This window comes from Amblyomma mixtum, chromosome 3, assembly GCF_055824585.1.
Source record: "Amblyomma mixtum isolate Tamu chromosome 3, ASM5582458v1, whole genome shotgun sequence".
NCBI classification, from domain to species: Eukaryota; Metazoa; Arthropoda; class Arachnida; order Ixodida; family Ixodidae; genus Amblyomma; species Amblyomma mixtum.
In genome coordinates, this window is record NC_143014.1 from 349,392,282 (window position 1) to 349,405,359 (window position 13,078).

Genomic DNA, 13,078 nt, shown 5'->3' on the forward strand with positions numbered 1-13,078 from the left:
AAAACTCACAGAAAGCACAATATTCAAAATTAATGCACGCACACTTGAGAGTCAGAAGAGGTAAATAACAAAAAGCAAGATAACATTTTTAGTTGTTATTGTAAGCAAGGATTGTTAATGAAATGTTTTGCGTAGGGTTCGTACAGAAATTGTATGCAAATCTATGCCTGATTTATGGAATGAATTTAAAAGGGTTGGCAGTGTGTATGACACTTTTTGCCTGGAATAATTTGCCCGCGAAGTGACCACCTTCCACGGTTCTGTGTAACTGGTGGTGTAGGAATGTGTGTTTTTATCGAGATCTGATAATTCATGAAAAAACTTGAGATATCTGCAGTATATACATGCCTCGGAATGGACACTAATTTTAGTGTTGTAGGTACTTACATTTTTGCTAAACGAGACTAAAATAGATATCTGCTGGAGATATCAAATATCAAGTGCAATTTTCACATGGAAGTCCATGTACTGCTGTATGATTTGCTGGGTATTTTAACGTTTCATGTGCGTAGTGCTGATCACTTAAACCTCATCAACCCTCACGAATGCAAGTTCAGTCTTATTTATGACGCGTGAACATCTGACCTAAGATAATGGAATGCGATTGCTTCCAGGGCACGGCCCACGGGAACCGAAGAAGGCGGGGAGCCATGCTTACAACCGGAATCATGATCACCATCGCCTTGCTCTCTGTTGCCATGCTTGCTCTTCTGGTCCTTCGCGCCCGAAGGTCACTGTTCATCGGAGAGCTTTGCTACTCCAGAGACTGCCAGCGTCATGCTAGCTTACTCATGCAAGCAATCAACTCGAGCATTGATCCGTGTGAAGATTTTCACGGCTATGTGTGCTCGAGATGGTCACTGGACTTCAGCTCCCGGCGTTACGCAGAGTCCACCATGGACCAGCTGAGGATCTCGTGGTACCATAGGTTCAACACGAGCCTCTACGAAGGAACGCAACTACTTCCTGTGGGCAAGAAAGCCCGCGCAATGTATGACTCCTGTATGGGAAGCCAATTGCAGTTCGGAAACACCGTGGAAGGGTTCCTCGACTTCATCCTCCAACAGCATGGGTTGCGCTGGCCCGGATCGCCGCTACAGAACGTCACATCTCTCGGTGTGCTCATTGGACTCGCCGTCAACTGGCAGGCTCCGTTCTGGTTCGCCCTAAGAGTGCACCGGCGGCGGACGAAGTGGAGAATCATCATTTCGCCCGGTCCCTTTCTCACTGTGCTCTTGAGGCAGCACCTCGCCATTAGGAAAGCAGGCAAGTACGGACAATACTGGCGGGCCTTCTATACTGCGTTCTTCGGTGATACTCAGCCCGCCACCGGGCAATCTGAAATTGATAAAGTTGTGACTGTGGAGGCTGACATACTGACGCAGCTTTATGGCGCTCTAAAGCTGGAGCCGAAGTCAGCTGCCGTGTTTCCTCTTGGGGCCATTGAGAACTACACCGTATCGTTGTCTTCAAAGAAGTGGATTCGTGAGCTAACCGCGAAGCTCGAGCTTGATGTGGCGTTCACGGGCAAAGATGAAGTAATTACAAGCGACGTCGGCTACTTGAAAGCTATTGGCGGCATCTTCGCTAGGTACAGCGACCAGGAACTGCTCAAGCATCTGGCTTGGCATGTCGTCCAGCAGCACGCCACGGTTGCCAGCTATAACATGCTCCAAGCGTGGTTTGGTAGCAATGCGCGGTTGGAGAGACGCCGTCTCGAGTACTGCGCCAACAGTGTCGCTGTTTCCTACAAAGCGCTAGTGCTAGCGCTGCATATCACGTCCCAGCTGCAGCCCGCAGGACGCGATCTCGTCAACAGCGTCTTCAGTAACCTCAAAGAGACCCTCTTCGAAAATCTCAATGGCTCCGCTTGGCTCGACGAAAGAAGCAAGACACTGTTCGGCATCAAGCTTGCTCTCCTGGGGATCCGACTGTGGCCTCCGCCGGATTATCTGCGAAACGACACGCTCCAGTCCATCTACGCCGACTTTCCAGAGAAAGAGACGGCGTTCGGCGACCACTGGATGAAATCGCGGCGACTGCTGCGCGGGATGAACACACTGCCCGACTACGACTACATACTGGAACTGCCCGATAACAGCTCACCGGCTTATCTGAGCTACGACTACGCGTTGAACAGCGTGGACATCGCAATAGGCGTACTGTCAGATCCCCTCTTTTACGCGACCGGTACCAAGGCTATGTTGTATGGTGGGCTCGGATTTTCCATGGCGCTTCAGATTGTAAAGACTGTAGACAAAGAAGGACTCAAGTGGATGCCGCACTTCAGCCAGACAACGCATTCCATTCCGCAGTCGGCACTTGACGCTTTCGAGGCGAAGGACGGCTGTATGAAAGACCGCGGCTTCGCGAGCGTGTTCCCTGAGATACCGGCTCTGGAGGTGGCCTACTCAGCCTACTTAAAATCTCTCCGAGCCGACTTCGGACCTCCTGTCATGATTGCCAGTAACCTGCCCGAAGACAAGGTTTTCTTCCTGACACTGTGCTATATGTCCTGTTCTCTGCCCAGTTCCGAACACCAGTCCTCGGCCGACTGCAACAAAGCCGTCCGTGGCTTTCACGCCTTCGCCGCGGCCTTCTCTTGTGCCGAGGGGTCGGGCATGTACCCGAAGAATACCTGCAGTGTCCTGTTGTGACTGCGAATGCTCTAAGCCAGAGGGCTTTGCTCAGTTGGGGAGTTTCAAGATACATCAGTTTAATCATGGTTGTACCACCCTTTCTTTTTAAATGCAGATAGTATGTATTCAAAACAGCGTACTGCCGGGAAATTTGGCTTTGCATGATATAAATGCCCACATCATTTATATCATGTAATATGTATTAGGTGCTAAGTTATTTTTCTGTCCCAATCGACAGAGACAGTTTGTTTCTTGCTGTTACTCTTTTTTTTCGTTAATTATTTGGCGTTTTCTTTACGCCGTGGTGACGACCACTTCACATGAACCTTCGTTAAAAATAATGGTTACTTTAGGTTTTTTATTTATCATAATACTTGTCTTTAGCGGTACTGATCGAATATTGCATTGTTTTATTTTTTACTTGGCAAGAACAATTAGACTGTCTCCCATACTTTGTGCCTTTGGCACTCCGGCTTTGTATGAACCAGGCAAATGTATACATTCGTACCATGAAGCTATATGTCAATAAACTAAACTGAGCCTCGCATTAGTAGTGGGCAGCGGCGTGGCACCGGTCAGGTGACCATTCCGCCTTCGGGCTTTCTGGTTTCTGCGGTTACCGGCACGCTGGCGCCCGGCTGAATGGCGATGTTCCTGCTTTCGCTCTGGACAACTTCGTACGAATGCGCATAGTATTTGTAGGCGCCGCCAAATGTTTCCTTAAACTGCCCAATTAGCTCGCCTGTACTGACGGCCCGTATCGGTTCCATGGTGTCAACCAGCCCCAGTAAACCATAAAACGTCACATAGACATCAGCGAGATATTTACGCTGGAGATTAGACACCTCCACTAGACATCCATTTTAGTACCGTTTACGAAAAATCTACGTACCTACAACACGAAAATTGGGGTCCAGTCCACGTTGTAGGTACGTACTAGACATCAAGCTCGACATTTATCAGATATTTGTGAACATGTAAGTACGCCCAGTCTACGTAGTCTAGACGTCTATATAAAGAGAATATGACTATACACAGATCAATACCCAGGTGAAAATTTGTTTCCAGTCAAATTGTTTTAAGGGACACATTTCCAGTTGTTGCAACTGGAAACTTGTTCCTTAAACCAGTTGCGACTGGAACCAGTTGCAATACGAGATGCAGCTGACACCTGTTGCAATTCGAGATGGAACGGAGACCTACTGCATTCCAGCCACCGACTTCCCTATGGAGTCGTCGGGACGTCCAAGCACTCCAGATAACTCAAATACAGTTGAGTAAGCGAGTACATGGCCATCACGGGAGCCCAAAACACTGCAGATGACTTCTGAGTGCGTCAGTGTTTTATTACGCTCGGCGCTTTCACTGAATCATCTCATTGAGCAAAATCGTCAGGTTTACAGCTGTGGTGGCATCAATACTCTTCTGCCGAGCCCAATAAGTCACGGTTGCTGCAAAAGAAAACATAATTGTTCACTTTTATAGGTGACAAGAGGATAGCACAGCAACCACAACAAACAAGCCCAGTAATTTACGCCATTTTTACCGACGCAAGTCTATGAAGCGTAAAAGGTTGCCCTTGCAGCACTAAAAGGCAGTAGTGCAGAGCGGAGAGGGCTTGCACACGCACTTCGGCACACCATCCGAACGCATGGCCACATTTCGGTAGTAGAGGCCAGTTGCATACATCACCAGCCTTTGTTTCAATACACAGCGAGTTTGGCAAAACAGCCAAACGAGTTAGCGTAAAAATATAACGTGCCGATAAATGAGTTAGAATTTTTAAGGCGGAAGCCTTTAATGTCTCATCGTTGTAAGCAGCAGTTGTCGACAGAAAATGTCACGCTTTTGGTTTATGGTTTATGGGGTTTTAACGTCCCAAAGCGACTAAGGCTATGAGAGACGCCGTAGTGGAGGGCTCCGGAAATTTCGACCACCTGGGGTTCTTTAACGTGCACTTGGTGGAAACGGTCGTGACGTCACAGTGCGAGAATTTCAAACGGGGCCAATTGTACTTTGGCTAGTAACCATGCAACCAATTGAAGGGATCGTATAGTGATGCTCCAATTAAGTGGGACCGAGCTTAGTTAATTGCTTAATTACCCAATTAGCCTAATTAGCTTTACTAGTCAGGTCATATAAATAAATAAAACCGATTAAGAAATTTGTCGAGCTCAGGAATCGAACCCCGGTCTTCGGCGTGAGAGACGAGCATGCTATCCACTCCGCCATACCAGCTCTATGGTTTGGAACAACAAAGGCGCGTCTAGTGAATACGGTTTCTTCACTCACTCTCATCCTCCTCCATTCCCTTCCCGCGAGGTTTAGGTGTCCACCGTCAAATGAGAGACAGATACATTTCCTTTCCTCAAAAACCAATTTACTGACGAGCGAGGCGTAGAACCGAATGGGCGATGGCGTTCTATAGACTCCTTGGCAGCGTTGCAAGACGCTGTCGCGTTCCACTCTTAGGGGCATCAGTGACCACACTTTAGGTCAAAAAAGTGCCCCCCTGAATTTTGTGAGACAGTTAATGCGTAATTTCCTTTCCTCAATACAATTTTCATTTTCTTCATTACTGCTCCTCTTTATCTATCTTCTTTAACTCCCACTTCCTCTCTTCCTCTACGGCGCGGTTCAGGTGTCCACCGATATGACAGAGAATTACTGCGCCATTTCCTTTCCTCAAAAAGCGTTGCGTTCAAAGGGCAAGGCATCGCGCTGAACGGGTGGTGTTCCGTGGACTCCCTGGCAGCGCTACAACGCGCTGTCGCGTTCCACTCCTAAAGGCGAAGCTTAAGCGTCATTAATTAGCAGTTAATTAGTATTCAGACATTAATCAATAATTAACCATTAATTAGTGATTTGTCTTCACTTAGTAATTAGTGCTCAATTATATGTGACGCCACCAGTGCCACAGAAGCAGTCAAAGTGGTGCGGAAAACGCTTCCGCCTCTAACCACTTTAGACAGTCAAAGTGCCCCCTGAATTTTTTCATTGTGAACGCAAAAATAGCATAAAATACACTTCAATGAGTAAACTGAGACTGAGTGCGCACCAGGAAAGGTCACGATTCCAGCCGGTGAAAACGACTTGTCCTAATTCGTACTGACGGGTCCACTTCGTCGAGTAGTATAAGCGAGCAAACTGTCTTCCTTCAGCTCCATTAAAGAAAGAACTGTTGAACAATCTCGCAAGCAATAATAAGGGAATAATTAATTCTTTGTCGAGGTTCTTCAAACACAGCGTTCCCACGGAACACGATGAGAAATCGCACATGCCGTGCGCTCTACCATTGCCGCCATGGCTGACCGTAGCCTCGTGCGGAGTGTGCGAAACTGACACATATTTTGTATCGTCTCTTTTTTATACTTAGTAGTATGCTTGCTGTGACACGAAAAATAAGTTAATAATTTTTAAATTGTAGCATATTACTTTTTTTCACAGCTGCAATCGCCATGCGCAGTTTGCGCTATTATTGATAAAATACGATACGAACTACAACGCGATGGCGGCGTAGACAATTCACCGCGCTTTCCCCGCCGCCGCCTGTCCGCGGCACAGAACAGGCATATGGGCAGCGCATGTAGCATGAAGGCAAGATAACCAATTATCATTACGGTAACGGGCTGGATTCCGAGAGAATGCAAGCACAGCAGAGAGGATCAGGGCAGGTGGGCAGATGAGGTTCGGAAGATTGCTGGGATAAGGTGGCCGCCGCTGGCACAGGGTTAACTGGAGAAATTTTTGGCCTGCAGTGGACATGATGATAAAAAGCGGGACTCAAGAAGTTTATTCTCAAGAAATATGAGGTCACACATTCAGCTACACAAATGCCAAAGCTTTCCTCAGTTCAACATTCCAATAGTTAGTTATCATTGCTAGCGCGATTAGCAGATTTACCACATTTTTGAGAAAAAATAACTCCCAAAAATTTAACAAAACCAATTTTTGTACTTTAAATAGTTGGATAAGTTGAATAAAACATGCTTAATCAGAAAAAATGGTTTTTATAGTCCTGGCTGCTGAATAACAAAAAAGTTTTTCAGTGTGTCCTCACTTTTCAGTGTGGTTGAGATAGCTTGCATTGGCTGTAGCACAAGGTGTAAATTGAATGTAAGAATAGTAATGAAATAACAATGCGAATCCTGACGACAGTGAGAGGCATTTTAAACCAACTGCGTACAGTTGAGTCAGAAACCTGATGGGTGTGCATTCAGATTGTCTTTACTACTTACCGTATTTTTCTTCTTTCTATGTAGGATAATGTTGCCGTGAAGCGAGCACGAAAACACACAAAAACACAGGCAGCGCTGGTCATGCCTCCAATTTGTAGTCAACAGCGATTTCCAACTTTAAATGCAGTAAGGCAGCACGAAATATCGAACGACTGAAAAATATGGAATTCTTAAATTATATATCTAACTTACATACCCAGGACGTGACAAGTAATATCTACGAGGAGTCTAGGTTAAGGCAGATATAATGTCGTGGGTACGTCTCCAGCTTTTCCACGAAAAAAGGTTGGTAAATAAGACGTCTGAGAGATTTTGCTTTGGTGCATAGACGTTCAGACTTAATCTGGACATCTATGGGAGGTTTGTGGTTTGCTGGGGCCGGTCAGCCATCTGCGCGTTCTTATTTTTCGCCGCTTATCGTTCTCTGGCGACCACAAAATTAATTTTTAACCTGCTTAGATAACAAGCGGAGAATTTTGCCGAAAGGAGGAATATGTGTTCATATCTATTACGAATGTTAATTGTTCAGCATTGTGCAAAAGATGTACAACTGAACGTGCACGCGCGTGCCATCTCTTGACGATTGCTGAGATATTACAGTATCTTCTGTTAACCTCCTGGCTTCCAAAGGATTCCCATGCACGTTGCTCAAAGGCCACTTCAGGCGCTCATCGACGTTCGGCTATGCAATGGCGAAAGTAAATGATTGAAAACTGCACCAGAGTTCAGCACCCGAAAATGCAGCCCGCGGGAATAAGCTGCAATATACAAATTCCTATAGTGATAAATTGTCAGCCCCACACATTAGCGTAGTTCTGTAAAAGCACGATTATTCGATGTATTGGATCAGTGTTTGCTGGAAGTGAACAAGGTTACAGGCGAGCACCCATCGGCCCTCCTTCTTCACGCGCGGAATACATCATGTGCGTGTTCGCGCTAATAGCACCAGGGGGCTTTTTAATTATCCTGCGAAAATACGCGGCGGCACAGTACAACAGCCCCATATATTACTGCTGTAAAGACATCACCCTATCGTTCTCGCATTCCCGCAGGTAGTGCTCATGCAGGAATAGGCTCCTCGTTTCTTATTTTATTCTTGCAGAACAACTCATAGACGCTCTTTCCTCGCAGAAAGCAGGACGAACAAGCAAGACATACGGAAACGGCGGCCGGTACCACGAGGCACCCCGTATGCAAAAAGTGTCGCTTATTTTCCACTAATAGGCTGCAGGAACATTGCCTCTACTTCCCTGCACTTTGCTTCAAAATTACACACGGCACGCGTACCTAAGCAGCGGTGTTTAAGAGTCACTTGACATTCGTACACAAGCTGTGCATGCAGTATTGGTTCGCACTGCGCACCGAGGCTGTTAACAGCGGCTACAGAGTCCAGCAATGGCGGCTGTCCTAGTGGCGCCACCTGTCGTGGAGAGTGAAAACTGCTCTCTGTAAACTGTCTTGTAGACCGTTTACGGCGCGCAGTTCTTCCGTTTGAGACCAGATGGCGCCACAGGTGCGCTCGAAACACGGCGTCATTACTTGCCTCGTAAGTCGCTGGCGTGTATTCCTCGACGCAGGAGTGAAAATGTGGAAAGAGAAAATATATGCTCTGTTGTGGATCGCAAGAACTGCGACAAACAGTTAAAGGTGCGGGATGCGATCGTTTGCGAGCTTCACGAAACCGAACTGCACAAGGATGTACCGCCCCTGTTCCCGGCCGCTCGCCATGCACCCTATCCGAACTAGCGAATGCAACAAACCCGTTCACCAGCGCTTGATAGCGAATATAAAAGGAAAGGTCTCGATCTTGTAAAATCTGCGGGGGTGATGGCGCAACATAGCCACATGAACAAGATGTCCCGCTACCGAAACGTCACAAAAAAAAAACGACTTACGCTCCTATAGCGCTGCTGCATATTGTGCAGTGCATAGCCGTGCGAGAGGACAACGCTTACCGTCAGTTCGTGTATTACACACCGTCTTGGTGCCACTGTTGAACTTCGCTCCAAGTAGCGCGGTTTTCGTGGACCACAATCGGAATAAAGCATTTGTGTTACGGCTGCTGTGCTCTGCGGTTGTCACTTACTCGCGACCCATGCGAGACATTCGCTAGAAGTGACTCCGGCCGGTTACTTACAACCGACGAGACCTCGAGCATTTGCATGTCCGCATATCGAGCATGGAGCGAACCACAATTTTATACTATGTCAGGCTGACGTAATTGTAAGCTTCGTGTAGCATGAACGCGTTGCCATGCGCGCGTTATAACAATCATATCGCGGAATCCTTGTAAATGATTGCATGCAAGCTTGTGAAGGCTGCTCGAAGCATGGTACTGGTTACATGATTGGGTAACATTTGTTTGCTTATTTTTGTCGCCTTCATTTGTTTAGCAAACCAACAGAAAATATTTTAGGCTTCCTAAGCACCTTTAACAGGTTGCAAACAAATGAGCACGATGTGCATGTGAGCTTTTTAGAGCAGTCTCCGCATGCCTGTACACAATACGACAACGACCAGCGCAGCCGCAGGGTCACTAAACTTGGCTGTTTTAGATAATACCAATAAAAAATATTAAGCAAAGCCTTCAGCGGCATTCAGGTGATCCGAACGTTCCCTCGAACAGGCGGAGAGCTCAGCGGCTCTTCGCGACATGAAGCCCGATCACGTTTTCAAGCCTAAAGTGATCAAATTAGGCTTTTCACATGTCCTTCGAAGCTTCGGACCAACCACAGTATCGTCTTCCCACTCCTTTACAACCGCATCAGCCGAAACACGGCCTGTTGGAACCGAAACTTCAGACGCAGCAGCCGTCGCTACGAGGCGCGCGCCGAGCGGTCAGGAGGCGAGTAATGGCGGCGTGATCACGTGATCAAAGATGGCAGCATCCATGATACGCCGCTGTAAAGCGTCTATAGAGCTCCAACGTTGATTCCAGATGACGATGATGTGGCCATGCCTATTGGAACATGTGAGCAGTACGTACAGCCGGCCAAATCTTTAGCTGGCGTGTGCGACAGCCGCTTTTTCTGCGCTCCTGCGCTTTGCGACGAAGCAAACTTGGGGAAAGCTCAATGTTAAGGAGGGCTTTAGTGAGCCTCTGCTTAAATTTGATATCTTAGCAAGTTTACGCCGTCATAAGCTGCAGGAGCACGGAAAACGCGGCCGTCGCACACGCCATCTAAAGATTTCGTCGGCTGTACATATGTGCTCAGGCCGTGTACATGTGCTCAACGCGTGCCTCTCTGGCGCCATCTCTTGCCAGCGACGCATACCTTACTGGTGACGTCATCGGAGAGAAAGAGCACCTTAGCTTCTGCTTCTAGCTACCACATTAGCCTCCTCCCGTTTTTTCCTCGCTCTGTCTTTCATCTTTCGCTGCGCTCCGCACTCGGTTGGGGCACGCCGCTCAACCCAGGAAGGGGCGCTTAAAGGGGCTCTGAAACAGCTTCCGAGGAGAGCACATCAACTCGCTCAAACACTGCATCGTGTTGTCATGAAAACCTGAGCCAAGTAATACGAGACCGCAGCTTCGCAGGGGGTGCTGCAGGCGCCAGTGAAAAGCCCACAATGGACCGGGCACACTGAGTAGCTGCGCGAGTAGCGCGCTTTCCCCTGAAAAAGGCCAGTTCTGCACATGCTTCTGCAGTAATTTTTTATTATAAACTTTATGGCCTCGTACGTTTCTTTAAATTGAACCGATCCAGTTTTTTCTACCAACGTACCTCCTACGCGGTCCTTTTATCTGCGGTTAACCCTTTCGCTACCACGCTTAAGCCACCGTTCAGAATTGAATGATTCAAAACCCCCGCGCAAAAAACTCTATTTGGAGCGTCGTAGACGTCCTCCGCCATCTAGTTTGTATGGTCAACAGCTGTTCTTTTGATTTCAGTTTTGGTTTTAGTGCTTCGACGTGAGGGAGCGCCGTGAAAAATAAACTTACAATAAAAACAAAAACTGCTTCCGTCTCTGCATTCATGCAGTCGAATTCCATACCAACCCTTCAGTCCCTGCGCAAGTTTCTTCGGTTGAAATTCTTATTTTTGTTATTTAACCATAAACTTGTAATTAATTCTTCGCCGTATCTTAATCTACAGAACACCAGACAAACCCGACACTCCCACCCCCTTTCTCTGACCCCATACTTTGCAAAGACTAACCTATTTCAGCACTCTTTCTTTCCGCAAACCATCAGTGACTGGAACAGCTTACCAGCTTCGTGTGTACGATCTCTTGACCTGATAAGTGACCATTGTTAGTTTGTTTTTAGTTTCTTTTTCTTTTCCATGTCATTTCGCGCTGCTCGTTTTCTGTTTGCACTTTAGTATTATTGCTCAATTTCTGGTCTGTTTTTGTATCCACTCCTGCTTGGGCCTGACGGCCTGCAGTATGTCATAAATAAATAAATAAAGCTGAACGGCCACACCAGCGTCAGCCGCATAAAATGGCGCCCGCATCGCCACGCGCTCCTCGAAAGCGAAAGCCGACACCGAGCACTTCGACCGGTTTAGGTTTCGTTTCTTGCCACGAAAGCTGCAGTTATGAGTCAGAAAACCATGTACAAACGTCGGGTTTCAGTTTCGACAGCTAGACTTCGCCTCAGGTGCCTGGAACGTCAGCGCGTACTTGAAGTTGAATGTAAGTTCTGTTTTCGTTCGCTCTGTGTTTTCTGTGGTGTATGCGGTTTGTAACTGATGACAATGGTTTATTTTTGTGCTTCAGGATCTTCACAACGAATGGCGAAGACAGTTTGCCAAATGCTCAAGGTCGGGTCGCGTTTTTCAACCAAGACGACCGCATCGCCGCGGAGCGGCGCTCGGAGATTCGCTCCACCTCGCGACTTTCTTTCATGTTTTTCACCGTGCAAGTGACGAAGACCGTGTGCGAAGACACTAATAAGTATGCATGGATGAATATTTTAGACCGCCAGACATACGCTCGGCGTGAAGGCTCATGGAAAGATGTGAACCCGTTGGAGATGCTGAAGTTCATTGGAATCCTCATTTACATTGGAATTGTTGACATGCTGCAACTATTTCTCTAGTGAAATACAGGAATAATCTGACCTGGCCTTCTGCCATCAAAAATAATTTCCAAAATTGGTTTCTCGCTATGTGCGTTTGTTTGTTTGTTTGTTTGTTTGTTTGTATGTTTTTAGCACGTAGCGCACTCGGAGGATTCAGTGGCGGCAGCATCTCTTGGCAGGACTTGGAAAATGTCCTGGCTTTTGAACCACATCAATAAAAATTAATCCATCCTGACCTTCTAGAGCTTGCCTAAAATTCCAAATTGGATGAGCTGGCTTTCAGGGAGCAGCTCATTCAACAATTCTTCGGGTAGGGTGAGGTAAAAGAGGTCCACGCCCCGAATGCTCTCATAGAATCCATTCGTCATCAACCGAGAAAAAATGGGAAAAAGAAGGAAATATCAAACGTTATGTGCAGCACTTGTCAAGTTAACCTCTGCTCCACATCTTCACCTGACTGCTTTTCACAGTGGCACCACAGTCATGACCCCTGACTTGACGGGCCATGGAAAGTGCAATAAGTTTTTCCTCAGAGCTGAAACTGGGAAGAATGACAGCTATAAACATGCTCAACAGTTTGCATAGTCCAGTTTTCCTCTGATCAACTTCTGGCTTAGTGCAGCCGGTAATTTTTGTTTTTGCTGTTTACTTTTTTCGTGTTTTTGGCATATTTCACAAATAAATGTTCAAGTACCTTAGCCCACACGCGTCTGCTTTTTCTTTCATTCAGAAATAAGCTGCAATTTCATGCATTGCAATATGCGCTGGGCTTGTTTCTTCTTGTGAAAAAAAAAAGTCTTTCAGTACACTCCAAATCGTCCACTTTTCCGCGGAAGCGCAAGAGTTAAATCACGCCCGCGAAATAGGAAAAAAACCCGTGACTGCGCTCGTGCGTTACCTTATTCCAGCGCTCCCAACCGCATTTTGAATGAACGAAACGTGCGCCCTCGCCACTCAGTTCGACGGGCTCCAAAATGATAAAAATAAAAAAAGAGGCTCCCTTGAAATACACGGCTTCACCCCGTTGCTAAGCTTCCTTTTTTCGTTTTGTTTAATGCGGTGGCATAAACAAAATAAAATACGATGCCTCCTCCTCCCCCCCTGCGATGGCTCAACAGAAGCTTCGTCTGAAGTGGCTCTCGATGGCCTACTTACTACTTATCGCAGGTCACGGC

At 47.0% G+C, this 13,078-nt stretch overlaps 1 protein-coding gene across 1 annotated transcript; it reads left to right on the top strand.

The window, feature by feature from the left end:
* The first annotated feature begins 650 nt into the window (after window positions 1-650).
* On the top strand, window positions 651-2,657 carry LOC149356307 (neprilysin-1-like). The gene has a single exon (XM_089576302.1). The coding sequence runs from the start codon at window positions 651-653 to the stop codon at window positions 2,655-2,657; it is 2,007 nt and encodes a 668-aa protein (XP_089432428.1).
* The last annotated feature ends 10,421 nt before the right edge of the window (window positions 2,658-13,078 follow it).

Excerpts from the sequence above, each read along its gene's own strand:
- LOC149356307 (XM_089576302.1), top strand. The coding sequence starts at position 651 with ATGCTTACAACCGGAATCATGATCACCATCGCCTTGCTCTCTGTTGCC.